The 14,359-nt window shown below is 39.8% G+C and overlaps 1 protein-coding gene across 1 annotated transcript; it reads left to right on the forward strand.

Moving 5' to 3' along the window:
* The first annotated feature begins 1,368 nt into the window (after positions 1-1,368).
* Positions 1,369-7,527, forward strand: LOC103116501 (mammaglobin-A-like). The gene is made up of 3 exons (XM_007526397.3): positions 1,369-1,524; positions 4,911-5,098; positions 7,324-7,527. The coding sequence occupies exons 1-3, from the start codon at positions 1,470-1,472 to the stop codon at positions 7,360-7,362; spliced, it is 282 nt and encodes a 93-aa protein (XP_007526459.2). The 5' UTR covers positions 1,369-1,469; the 3' UTR covers positions 7,363-7,527.
* Positions 7,528-14,359: the final 6,832 nt, after the last annotated feature.

Consider the following 14,359-nt stretch of genomic DNA (forward strand, 5'->3'; position numbering starts at 1 on the left):
GGTGATGCCTATCCTAGCTCCTAGGACTCCTTAGCTCTATTTTGGGTGATGCACGTCCTAACAAAGTTACAGAACCTAGACATAGACGAAAGTCCATGATATAGGGTAGTAACACCTGTATATGTGAGTCTTTCACACATATATTATGAATTTCTGTTTAGTAACAGGAAAATTTTGGTCGGTTCTAATAATTTAGTGGCATAGTTTATGTTTCCCCGGTGGCTGACTGGCTATACAAAATGACCAATTAGTTCAATTATATATTATCTTTACTAATTTGATTATTCCTGTGTCCTCCTTACACATATGGACATGAAAGCAATTTAATCATTTTACAAGTGAGGAAAGCAATAAAAGAATAATTGTACTTATGATTATCCCAACCCATTTCACTACTAGTATTGCTGCCAAAATTCAAATCCACATCTACTGCTGTCTCGAACTATCTTTATCCTCCCATCACCACTACCTCCACTGAGCAATGATTGCACTTACTGACATCATTCAGGAAACAACAAAAAGGGTCTCAAAAGATACTAAAGAATATATCAAAGTGAATTTATAGTCTTATAATGTAATTAGCAATACTGAGTTACTTGTTGATTTAAAATTTTTTTATTATCTTTTATTTATTGGACAGAGACATCCAGAAATTGAGTAGCTAGGGGGAAATAGAGAGGCAGAGAGAAAGAGTAACACCTCCAGCCCTGCTTCACCACTCACAAAGCTTTTCCCCTGAAGGTGGGGATCAGGGGCTCGAACTCAGGTCTTTGTGCATTGGAACATATGTGCTCAACCAGCTGCACCACCATCTGGCCCCACAACACTGACATATTTCGCTGACCTATTCTGTTTGAAAAAGAAGAAAATGAAAAATGTACTGGAAAGTTGAGGCATTATTTGCAAACTCCACGCAACTTAATAAAGTGTCTACGGTTGTGGAAGTCAGCTTCCTAGAGGTGCGATGTAGTGTCACACATCTAATGACAGCTAACACAGCAGGAACAGACAGGGCCACAGACAGGAAGCTATTTGCACTTTGACAAATATAAAAACAGAAAAGAGATACAAGAGGAAGAAAGGAAAAAAGAAGCAAAAGGAGGAGATATAGTGACAGTCTCAATAATAAAACAGAGCACTGAAAACAGGCTTGCACTATGGTCGTTTGCTTGTTTATTTAATAAGCAATTTGGCATTAATTTTACCAAAGGCTGTGTGTCTTCTACTTTTCAGATCCAAAACTGACTGAGGAAGTACTCTGAGTCCTTCGATTTGAACAGAGTGTAGGCTGGACTGGATTCTGTTTAGCTCCTCTGTCCAACCTGGTCCACAGCCATGTGGACTCTGTGACTCACTCTCTCTCTATTGGAGAGGTGAAGGTGGGGACCAGGAGAATAAAAGGAGGATCTCTGGAGCTCACCTCAAAACCACACTGGAGAGAGCAGTCACCACCATCTGCTGTCTCCACCATGAAGCTGGTGACTGTGTTCATGCTCAGTGCCCTCCCCCTTTACTGCTCTGCAGGTGAGTCCTGACTGGGAAGGTGGGCTGGAAAAAAGGGAGCCCTCTGGTCCCCTGCACAGGATTCCCAATCACTGAACACCCGGGCAAACAGCTGCGGTGTAAGAGATCTCTGTGTCAGACAACTAATAATTGTCAGAATTTCCAGGACCTCTAGAGAGATGTTCTGTCTTTGGGATCAAGTGCATGGAATTGGAGAAGATTATGCTTAGTGGAGCAAGTAAGGAGGTGAAGGACAACTCTAAAATGCTTTCACTCATGTGGAACATGGAACATGAAGTGTGCAAATGAGAAAAAAACCAATTGCCAACCTATTTCTAAGAATGTGAGACAACTACAGTGGTTATCTGTGGGGGTGGGGACGGGCACACAGACCTTTGGTGATGGGAGTGGTGAAAAATATATAAATAAAAAATTTATATAAAGAAAGAAAGAACTAGGAAGTTTAACTGTTACATCATCACTAGAGATAATTTTAATGTTTTTTAATAAAAACATGCCTAAAATGTACATATTTTAAAATATGCTTTGTGGAATCCATCTAAATAAATTAAGAATTATGGTCAAATGGGGAAAATACCTTTTAGAATAATGAAACAACCCAATATACAAATATACTGGAGCAGTAAAATAAAATTTTCTGTGTCAGAAAAGTGTGTAGTATAATTTTTAGGAAACAAATATATGATATAAAATATAACATGTAAAATATATACATGCATACAGTTGTTTACAAAGGACAAAGACTGAGAACATTCATATATCTTATGTTTCATATGAGAGAGAAAGAGAGAGAGAGAGGGAGAGGGAAAGGAAGAGGGAGAGGGAGAGGGAGGGGGAGGGGCAGGGGGAGAGGGAGAGAGAGAGAGAGACTCCCCAAGGTTCTGGCTCTGCACTGAGCTTCACCTGGTGTCTCCTGCCATTCAGGACAGTCATCACCATCATCACAGATTCCGTGATAACCAACAAGGATGAGACTTTAACCAACAAGGATAAATACCTGAACTGGGTATTGCACTGGGGGCAAGAAGGTAATGGTCTCAGACATCCCTGCCTTTATGTGCAGAGGACTTTCTGAAGGAGAGTCGCCAAGAATCTCCTTCCATGTAAAGAGGAAACTTCTAAGAGAGAGGAACAGGTTGTAGTGTGTGCTCCAAGGAGCCACAGCAGATTATTTCTAGTCCACTGGCAAAACTGATTTGACTCTTTCCCTATGATCACATCTGGAGACTTTTTATTTGGAAAAGGGTGACTGGAAAAAAGACCTCACAACCCTGAACGTCTCAATCCTGAAAGGGAGATTCAGTGGAGGAAAAGCCTTAGGGAAAAAGACATGCCACAGCTGGCCTGCTTTGTCCTAGCTCTGGGCTCTTTTGAATGTCCTCCCTCATTGGTTCTTTTTCATTATTGAGAGAGAGAGAGAGAGTGACATGACAGAGAGAAAGTGATTATAGCACCAAAATTTGCTGCCATGCAGTGGGGGCCAGATTCAAGCCTGAGCTGCACACATGGCTAACTAAGCAGTCCACCATCCAAGTGTGTGGTTTCACTGGCCCTACTTCACTTGTTCTTGAAGTAGGAGCTGTTGTATTCAAGGAAACATACTTAGACTGAATTAATATTGCTGTGCCAAGAACAAACCCCTTCTCTTGTGTATGCAGAAAAATACTCCAACCCAGGTGACCACCATAGATCACTTCCTGAAGAAGTCTTTCATTTTTCTCCTTGTGTGGAAGAAAGTACTCAGCATCCACAGAGTTCCTGCGTTATTTCTAAACCCAAGATGCCTTCAGTGTTGTGAAAGCCTCCCTCATGCTTGGAAGGATAACCGTGAGACATAGCATAATTCTGTACAAGGAAAGAGCAAATTGCATTTGGTGTGTTGCACTAAGTCAGAGCATTTCAACTCCAGAGCTGCCTCCTTCACCATGGTTACAGAGTGTTCATTCGTAGGAGGGGAAATGTGGGGTAGACATCTCGAACTTTCAAGGAAATTCCATATCCTGAGTGTACTCTCACCAATCACTGTATCTTTCTGTCTGTGTATCTCCATAAAATCTAAGAAAATGACAAGCATTGCCTGTAGACAAAATTGGGGCTCATCCAAACGTAATTTTGGCCCATCCTCCCAATGGGGAAGAAATTATAGGGGGAAGATGACCAGAGGACTCTAAACTCCAACAGCATCAGGACACAGAGAGAAAAGGGGGGAATGGAGGGACATTTGGATGTAGTAATAAGTGTAAGTGTGACTTGAAAAGGAAGAGAGACCACCTGAGGAAGATGTGTCCTGAAACTGGAGCAGCTTAGAACATTGCTACTCATGACCACAGAATGTGAACTCAGATCTACAGGAATGCAGAGGTCACATAGGCTCCGAAACTGAATATGGGCCTGAGATAACATCAAGTCTATGGAGTTTACAGTCAACAATATTTATACACCTTTCCCATATTAGGGAGCTACTCTCTTCCCTGATCCAGCTTTATGGTCCTTTTTCCCAACCATGGCATCCTCTCTTCAGACAATGACTTGTATCTACCTTCATATCAGATGTCAGACTCAGGAGAAAAAAAAACTAGTATAGTCATGGGCTCTTTGGAATATAACTAAAATAGGACTACTAACTATCTACACAAGGAGACACCCCCCCCCCCAACTCTTCTTCTGCACTATTCCAGCCTTTAGGTTCATGACTAGTCAAAAATTTGTTTGGCTCTATATGTTAACTCTTTTTTTAAGCCACCAGGTTCCACATGCTACCATGATACCAACTGGACTTTCTTGTACAGAAAACCCCATCAATGCGTCCTGGAGCTCTGCTTCCCCAGAACCCCGCCCCACTAGGGAACGAGAGAGAGAGAAACTGGGAGTATGATTGACCTGCCAACACCCATGTTCAGCAGGGAAGCAATTATAGAAGCCAGACCTTCCACCTCTGCATCCCTAATGACCCTGGGTCCATACTGCCAGAGGGATAAAGAATAGGAAAGCTATCAGGGGAGGGGAGGGGACATGGAGTTCTGGTGGTGAGAACTGTGTGGAATTGTACCCCTCTTATTCTATGGTTTTTGCCAGTGTTTCCTTTTGTAAATAAAAATTTTTAAAAAAGAAAAGGAAGAGGTTGCATATGGAAAAATGGACAAGTATATACAAATACAGACAGATAGTTGTAGAAAGAATAGTTAATATCTGCAACTTTAAGAGAACTGTTGCAGCTTACGGTGAAAAGAATGGAGATACAGAACTCTAGTGGCAGGAACGGTGCAGATTTGCACCATATTATCTTGTAATTATGTAAATCAATATTAAATCTCTAATAAATTTTTTAAAAAACTTAGGGTTCAAACATGTACAACTGAACCCAATTTCCCATGCTCTTTTCCTAGGTTCTGGCTGCCTATTTATTGAGAATATGATTAGCAAGACAATTGATGCCTCCGTGTCCCCAGCTGAGTTTACTAAAGATCTTGAAGCATATATAGAGACTGATGCTGAGGAAAACGCCTTTCAGAAAATGAAGCATCTGTTTAACAGTCTATCAAAGGAGACACTGGCCAATTCACAAGAATTCGTGGTAATTCCTCTTCTCCTATGCTTTAAGAACCAATCAGTGGGAACCATCAGCTCCTCATCATATCAGTATTCTCTCTATTCTTGACGAAGCAAATGATGAGCAGGTCTGACTTTATTGCAGTGAATCCAAGGTGTGGTGAATCTGCTGACTTTACTCCAGGGGAGTCCCTGGGGGCCCAGTCCTGTTGTACCCTTTAATTTGTGGGGTGTTGACTGAATGATGAATATAAAAGAGAAAAAAGGTTGCACAGCCAAAACATTACCAACCCCTCAAGTACCCAGTACACACACACACACACACACACACACACACACATTTTACAACAATGTAAAAATATCTGAATCTGACCAAGTCCCTCAGCTTTTCGAATTCTCAGCACACTAGATTTTTTCTTCACAAAAAAGTCAATAAATTTTTTTCAGAAGTTTTTTTCCCAATATTGTTGAGAAATTACTATTTAAAGAAGGTTCTATATAATTGGGTTTTTTTTTTCCACCAAAGCAATGCTTTCTCTGGCTTATATTGGTGAGAAGGACTGAGCTTGGTTTCTTTGGTATTTTAGGCAGATATATCTTAACTTGAAACAGTTAACCATAAACTTTCAAGCAATGCAGACATATTAGCCCATCCAATTGGAATCCTTGGCTACTCTTATTTTTTTTACTGATTTAATAAGGATAGACAAGAACATAGGATATGAGGGGTACATATTCTACATAATTCCCCCACTGGAATTCTGTATCCTGTCCTCTCTGTTGAAAGCCTTTTTATTCTTTATCCTTGTGGGGGCTTTTGCCAAGTATACAGCATGGCTATGATTCCATTGTGGCCCATGACACAGTGTAAAACAAAATCTAGTGGTTTTATCATGAACAATTCTTTGTCATGTTGAGTAGACTTGTTGAAGGGATTTCTGGTATTTACTGCCACTCCTCACAATCTGAGGCATTCCATTGTAAAAAAAAATTATGATATACTGTCATAGCATAAGGATTAACATGCATGTCACCTCAGGAAATTTTGATGATGGAACAAAATGGATGAAGTCTGGAGACATGGTGACCCATGAAATGAGTCAGTGACAGGAGCACAAATATGGAGAGAATGTGTTCACATGTGCTTTCTAATTGCCAGTCTCTCTGAAATAGAAAGTAGACTCATGACTTCCAAGGTTCAAAGGGTGAGACAAAGAAGAGTTGTTAATGGATATGAAAATTTCACACTTGCAATAACAACAATTTCTAGAAATTGGTTATATGAAAGTAAGTGCAATGTTAAAGAATTAAAAAATGGTGAAGGTGATACGTCATGCTACATGTTTTACCTTGTTTCTTTTTAAAAAAAAGATTATTGAGCAAGGCAGCGTAATTAGGAATGGTGGGAACATTTCTGAAAACCCAAGATTAGGCTATTCTTTTGGAATAGAAAGACAAATATTTTTCCTAGTTTTAATGGTTGTTTACAAGATTATAAATTTACAGTTATAATTCCCCACTGCTGCCACACCCACCACCAACATTCTGTGTCTTCAGCCTTTTAATATTAAAATCCAGAGTCTCACAAAGTCTTCCAGTTTGTTTACTTCTTATGTTTGTTGGTTGGTTTGTTAAGTTAGTGTGCTTCAGTGATCTATCTTCCCCATTTGAGCACACCCACCAAGTAGTATAAGGACCACATGTTTTGAAAGACTTACAACTTTTCCATCAGTAACTCATGGATCCAGTGGACAGAAAACCTCTTAAAAATGACACACTTGGAAAGATAAATACCCCACAAACACTTCAGTGAATGACGTGAACTGTGTCTGACTCTGACAGGCAAGGCTAGGCAGGAATCAGTGACTTCATATTCCCTTGTTCTTCATATTCCCTTGTTCCTTCAACCACACTGAGTTAAAACTTGATAATCCACACACCATAGTTACTACATAACATATGTACAAGAACAGGAAACTTAAAAAACTCATTACTGGGATCCATAGTGGAGGAAACATCTAGAAACTTCAGCACCTTTGACCTCAGCAGATGTCCTGGACAGTTCATACAATCATACAATGGTGAGTTCATTCTGATTTGACATTTAGCAGCCATGTCCTTGGATGTTAGATCTTTGAAGACAAATCCCAAAGAGGATGAGGATAAATGATTGTCAACATTCTAGTTCATAAGAGAGGAATGAAAATCTAATTGTTGTGTCTGAGATGTTTGTTTTCTTTCATTTTCCAGACAACTAAATACAACAGTTTTTGGTGTGCACTCTACTGACATTCCAATGGATTCTTGGCTCCCAGACTCCAGAGGATGCTCAGACACTGAAGTTGGTTCCTATAACCACAATTTTTCTTTCCCGTTAATTGATCTACAAACATCAAGACAACTGTTGAAACTTCAGATGCATTTTCATTTCAATAAAGTATCTGCAAGCTAAAAGTTTATCATGATCTGATTAAAATGGAGATTGTAGGGAGTCTCAACTATCACACTTACATGCACTCTAACACATTCATTTTTTGAAACAATATCAGTGATTTAATAATGATTAACAAGATTGTACAAAAACAATTCCATATAGTTTCCACCAACAGAGTTCCATGCACCATCCCCTCCACTGAAAGCTTCCCTATTCTTTATCCCTTTGGGAGTGTGGATAAAAATTCTTTATGGGGTTCATAAGGTGGAAGATCTGGCTTCTGTAATTGCTTCTGCACTGGACATGGATATTTGGTAGGTTGATCCATACCCCCAGCCTGTATCTGTCTTTCCCTGGTGGGCTAGGGATCTGGATAGGAGAGGTTGTGGAACACATCGGTGAGGTTTTCTGACCAGGGAAATCAGGATGGAATCATAGTAGCATTTGCAGTTTGGTGGCTAAGAACAGTAATATATCAAACAGAACAAATTGTTTAATAAACAGGAACCCGGTGGTTTTCACTGAGCAGATGAAATTGGGGATGCTCGTGTGGGAAGAAACTCAGAGTCTGTTTTTGTTTTTTTTTTGTTTTTTTTTTTTAATTTTTTATTTAAGAAAGGATTAGTGAACAAAAGCATAAGGTAGGAGGGGTACAACTCCACACAATTCCCACCACCCAATCCCCATAACCCACCCCCTCCCATGGTAGCTTTCCCATTCTCTAGCCCTCTGGGAGCATGGACCCAGGGTCGTTGAGGGTTGCAGAAGGTAGAAGGTCTGGCTTCTGTAATTGCTCCCCCGCTGAACATGGGCATTGACTGGTCGGTCCATACCCCCAGTCTGTTTTGTCTAAGGGGCCCATGACTTCCATAATTTTTGCCTGAGTCTCATAGCTAACATGCAAGTGGACTAAAAATATTGTTTAGAAAGATTGTGTAGAGTTGAGACTAGGACTAGATAGCTGGATTAGGGCAGAGAGTTGCTCCCAAATATGAATAATGTATATAAATACCACTGTTAACCCCCCTCAATCTGACCTAAGACTCATATCTATTCATATTTAGCACAGAAGCCTGTGTAACCTCTGAGTCCCTGTCGTTTGTCTGTGGTCACAGTCAGGATCATTCTAGGCTGCACTCATTTTAGGACCAGTCATCTGAGTAGCAGCCTATCTTCCAAGAGTGGAGCTGTGCTCTACAATCAAGCACCTTCATTTATGCATTAAAGGACTCCTGAGTGACGGAATAAGAACTAAGAAAAACATATTCCCCATCACCTGTAGTCCAACAAGGATCATCTCTGGAAAGCTTTCCTCCTTCATTACCCCATCATGTGGTGAAAAACTCTGATCTTCGGGGTCTTGGTCTGGTGGGAGGCCCACTCTGAGCCCTGCTTACATGGCCTGGCTTCTCACTCAACTCTGTCCTGACCCACATATGTAGGGAAGGTCATAGTCCATCAGAGAACTACTCTCAAGCAGTAGGTGGGGGCAGGGGCACTGTCTCATATCACAGAATCATATGTGAAATTTGTGTCTATCTTCAAAAATATGTCCTTCAAGGATCTGAGGAGTCACTTACCAAGTCGGGTGCATGCCTTGCCATGTCTACAAGTCAAGCTCAAGTCCACCTGGAAGGAGCAGCCCTGGTGTCTTAATGTTGCCTCTCCTTTTCTCTTTCCCTCAAAACAAGCAGCTGAGGAGCAGTGAAATCACACATGCATGAAACCTCTACTCATACTTTATATAAGCCAATATATTACCATATTGTTTAGTCTTATGACTGATAACTCAGGTTTCTCCTTATGTGTGAATCTCCCAGGTCCTGACCCAGTTCACTAACACAGTGACTTAGAAACAGTGAAGTTACTGTGAATGTACGTGTTCTTTCAAAATAAAGCAATGAAGAAAATGGTTCTGCAGTCTGAACTACATTCCAAGTGTCTTTCATATCCTGCAGCTCTTTGTTGTTGTTGTTGCTTTGTAATTCTTTGGTAGAATGACCTCTGGGTTCGTGAATTTATGTTAAGCTGTATGTTAAGCTTATATTCTTCAGCTGAGGCTCTGAACTCTGTCTCTGTCATATTTTTTCAGGTCTGTGTCTGATTATTTGATGTTTCCATCATTGCTGGCTGTGTATTTCTCAGTTTTTGCATTTAGTGTGGCATTTGTTTACCAGTAGAAGGTGTTGTGGCTAATGTGTGGAATTTCACTTTTTATATACCTTGGTGAGCGGATGGAAGACTTTCTCATGTGTTAACAGGCTGACTTAGTGTCTGTGATGTCAATTTAAGGTCTCCTTGCTGTATTTCCAGCTACACTATAGTCCTTACTTGGAAGACCACTGACTGCTTCTTATGATAATTCAGCTCTTACCATGACTGACCCTACTCCAAAACAGAACACACACAGGAATTAAGCTCTAAGAACTTCTTTAATTTTCATAAAAGTGATACAGATTATTTGAAATGTTAGTCACAAGAAATTAAAGTAATTGTGAACCCATACCAGTGGCTACTTTGGACTGAACATCTTAGTATTGATGTTTTTTGGGTTTTTTTTGGATTTTGATTTAATTTATTTGATTCTTTTCCTCCCAACAAATGTTCTGTTAGACAAATTATTTGTGTTACATTTCAACTGACTTATTTATTTATTTATTTATTGCTTACATTTTCAGAAGTCAAGAAAAGAGGAAATGACATACCTATGGGTCAGGGAATGAAGTCAGTCACTGAAATGAAACTGAGAGACACATATTATAACAGTTCTGTCTCCACTTGGATATTCCCTCATATATGAGTTCCTACAAAGCCAACTTTTGGTAATACATTAAATAACATGAACCTCTAAATGTTAAACTTTTTTGTATGTCCATCAGGGCCTGCATTTGTTTTTCTTTTATGGGGGATTAATGTTTTACAGTCGACAGTAAATACAATAGTTTGTACATACACAACATTTCTCAGTTTTCCACATAAAAATACCACCCCCACTAGGTCCTCCTCTGCCATCCTGTTCCAGGACCTGAACTCTACTCCACCCCCAACCCCAGAGTCTTTTACTTTGGTGCAATACACCAACTCCAGTCCAGGTTCTGCTTAATGTTTTCTCTTCTGATTTTGTTTTTCAACTTCTTCCTGTGAATGAGATCATCCCATATTTATCCTTCTGTTTCTGACTTATTTCACTTAACGTGATTTCTTCAACTCCATCCAAGATGGGCTGAAAACAGTGAAATCATCATTTTTACTCTGAAAATGTCCAATAGTTCTAGTTTATCTCTTCATTTAGCTCCCTTGTATTTTTTATTGATTTTCTGCCTGGATGATTTCTCAAGTTGAGAGTGGGGTGTTGAAGTCCCCTACTATTACTGTGTTGCTGTTAATATATTGCTATAGCTCCTTCAGTAGATGTTTGATGTATTTAGATGGCATCTCCTTGGGTGCATAGATATTGAAAATCATTAAGTCCTCTTGATTGATAGATCCTCTGAGAACTAAATAATGTCCATCCCTATTTTTTAAAATTTTATTTATTTTTGGTCTATCATGTCAGATATAAGCATAGCTGTTCCTGCCCCTTCTTGTGAGCCACTGGCTTGTATGGTACTTTTCCATCTTTTCACTTTGAGTTCATGTTTGTCTTATTGAGTTAGGTGGAATTCCTGAAGACAATATATGGTTGGGTTGTGTTTTCTGATCCATCTTCCTACTCTGTCCTTTTAATAGGTAAATTCAGGCTATTGACATTTACTGATATCAAAGATTGAAGATCTTTTAATGCCATTATTGTAAATTTTTAGAGCGTTTTGATATATAGCATATTTATGGTGGTCTGACTGTTTATAGGAGATCTTTCAGGGAAGGCTTGGTGATAGTTGATTCTTTCAACTGTTGCTTGTTTGAGAAGGTTTTTATGCCTCCATCTAGTCTGAATGACAGTCTAGCAGGATACAGTAGTCTTGGTTGAAAGACTTTCACTATGAGCACTCGATAGATATCTTGACATTCTCTTTTGGCCTTTAGAGTCTGTGGAGAAATCTGCTGTTAATCTTATGGGTTTTCCTATTTAAGTGACTCTTTGTATTTCTCTTGCAGCCTTCAGGATCCTTTCTTTATCCTTATTCCTTTCCATTCTAAATATGATGTGTCTTGGTGTCTTTAAGTCTGGGTTAATTCTGTTTGTGACCCTCTGGGCTTCTTGAACCTCTATGTCTTTGATGTTGTCTATAGTAGAGAAGTTCTCCTCTATTATGTCCTGTAGAATGATTTCTTCCCCTTTGGCTCTTTCTTCCTCTGATAGGCCTAGAATGCATATATTATTTCTTTTTAAGTCATCCCATATGTCTATGTTGTTTCTTTCAGTATCTATTAATCGCTTTTGAAGATCTCTTACTTCTTTCTTAGTTTTCTGTAATTCATCCTCCATCTTGTTAATTCTCTTTTATGCCTCATTTATTCGATTATTTCTCCCCTCTGTTGTTTTCTGTAGCTCAGCTACTTTCTTACCCTGTTTTTATACTGTATTAGCTTGTTCATCTAGTTGTACTCTTAGCTCAGCTATTTTAGCTTTCAGCTCTCTAATTACCTCGAGATTGTTAGTGCTTTTTTTCAAATGTCATTGATTCGGCATTTCTGATGACAATTATTATTTTTTTAATTTTTATTTATAAAAAGGAGACACAGACAAAAACCATAGGATAAGAGGGGTACAACTCCACAAAACTCCCACCACCAGCCCATCCCCTCTCCTGATAGCTTTCCTATTCTTTATTTCCTATTCTGTGAGAATGGACCCAGGGTCATTATGGAGTGCAGAAGGTAGAAGGTCAGGCTTCTGTAATTGCTTCCCCGCTGAACATGGGCATTGGCAGGTTGATCCATACTCCCAGCCTGCCTCTCTCTTTCCCTAGTGGGGTGGGGTTCTGGGGAATTGGAGCTCCAGGACACATCGGTGGGATTGTCTGTCCAGGGAAGTCCAGTTGGCATCATGGTAGCATCTGGAACCTGGTGGCTGAAAAGAGAGTTAACATATAGAGCCAAACGAATTGTTGACTAATCATAAACCTAAAGACTGAAATAGTGTAGATGAAGACTTGGGGGGTCTCCATTTTCTAGATAGTTAGTACTCCTATTTTAGTTATATTCCAAAGGGCCCATGACTATACTAGTTTTTTTTTTCACTTATCCTGGCATTTCATATGTGGGTGGATCCAAGTTATTGTCTGGGGAGATGATACCATGGCTGGAAAAAGGACCAGAAAGCTGGACCAGGGAAAAGACTAGCTCCCACATATTGGAAAGATGTATAAATATTGTTGACTGTAAACCCCATCAATTTGATGTGATCTGGGGCCCATATTCAGTTTGGCAGCCTATGTGACCTCTGCATCCCTGTAGATCTGAGCCCACATTCTGTGGGCATGAGTAGAAATGTTCCATGCTGCCCCAATTTTAGGACCCATCTTCCTCAGGTGGAACATACAATCTGTTGTTCAGCCTCCCTTTGGAGTTGATCCTGACATAGATGACCAATCACAATGGAGAGATCTATTTGAGGTCTAGGTCTGTCATGTCTGTTTGGGAATCTCAGGACACCCTGACTAGGGCCCCAGGTGATGGGGTGGCCTGATAGTGAATAAAGAGTCCTAATTAAAGTATGCTAGTCTCTTGCTCTTATTCTGCTTTTTCAGTCCTTACTCTGATAAGGTTAGCTTTGGAGTGAGTGAAGAGAGCCTCCTTTCTCCATTTAATATTTGGGCCCCCTTATCAAAGATTAGATGTTCATAGGTGTGGGGGTACTGAGGACAATTCTTTCAAAATCTTTTCTCGCTCCTGTAACTGATTCCTCAGCTACCATTTTGATTTTGATCTCATTCTTCTGTGTTTCTACCTTTGGAGGCTGATATCTGGACTTTTGTCCTGGTTCATGTCTCCAATGTTTCTCCTTGGTTTAACCATTATTATAGTGTCTTATGAGGTTCTTCTCTCAATAATTTTCAGTTCACTCATCACTCATGCCTGGATTGACTTGTGTCTAAGTAAGGTACTTAAAGAGTTCACACTTGTGGAAATTAAAATTAAAATCCCTTTGTTAAGATTTGCTGTATCATAAAGGACATCACTATAATTTATGCCCTTTGACATTACTTGTATATAGCTGTGTCTTATAGTGTTATGCCACCGGTTGCTTCTATTCTCCCTGGTCTAAGCCTTTAAGAGAGTCAGCATTTCAAAGACTCAGCCTATGGTCTGTGCATTAAAAAGTTTCAGACATTCAATCAATTTTCCCTCTCAATTTAATTAAATACTGATTTATATGACTACAAGTTAATAGGAATGTATATAAACACCATTCTCACCACCAAAAGAATGTGTCCCAATCCACTCTTCCCCCCACACACACTGAAGCTGGGCATCCACCCTCACCCTGCACCCAGAGATTCCTTATAGCTCCATCCAATATGTGTCAGAGAAGGTGGGTTCATTGTTCTTAATAGCTGCATAGTATTCCATTATGTTTTGGAAATTAACAGTTGTTTCAATGTTATCTCAATCCCTGAGTTGAAGCATAGTAGTTGTTAAAGCCTCTTTTGTTCTTTTTATTCCCTGTAGGCTATGGTAGCCTGAGCACTTTTTACCTATAAGTAGGTTTTTTAGCTTAATCATTCACTCCTGACCAAGAGATAAAGCAAGGTGGGGGAGAGATATCACAGTGGTTATACAAAGAGACTCTGACACCCCAAGGATCCAAAGCTCTGGATTCAATTCAGCTTCTCTGCTGGAAGCTAGAGCCAAACTGGGCAGCACTGCTGGGCCCTATGAGTTTCTACGCAAGTCCTGTTTATAGTC

This window comes from Erinaceus europaeus, chromosome 17 (assembly GCF_950295315.1).
Source record: "Erinaceus europaeus chromosome 17, mEriEur2.1, whole genome shotgun sequence".
Taxonomy (NCBI): domain Eukaryota; kingdom Metazoa; phylum Chordata; class Mammalia; order Eulipotyphla; family Erinaceidae; genus Erinaceus; species Erinaceus europaeus.

Coding starts and splice junctions, on each gene's coding strand:
- LOC103116501 (XM_007526397.3), top strand. CDS start 1,470: ATGAAGCTGGTGACTGTGTTCATGCTCAGTGCCCTCCCCCTTTACTGC. Junction 1,525..4,910: donor CCCCCTTTACTGCTCTGCAG/GTGAGTCCTGAC, acceptor CTCTTTTCCTAG/GTTCTGGCTGCCTATTTATT. Junction 5,099..7,323: donor CCAATTCACAAGAATTCGTG/GTAATTCCTCTT, acceptor TTCATTTTCCAG/ACAACTAAATACAACAGTTT.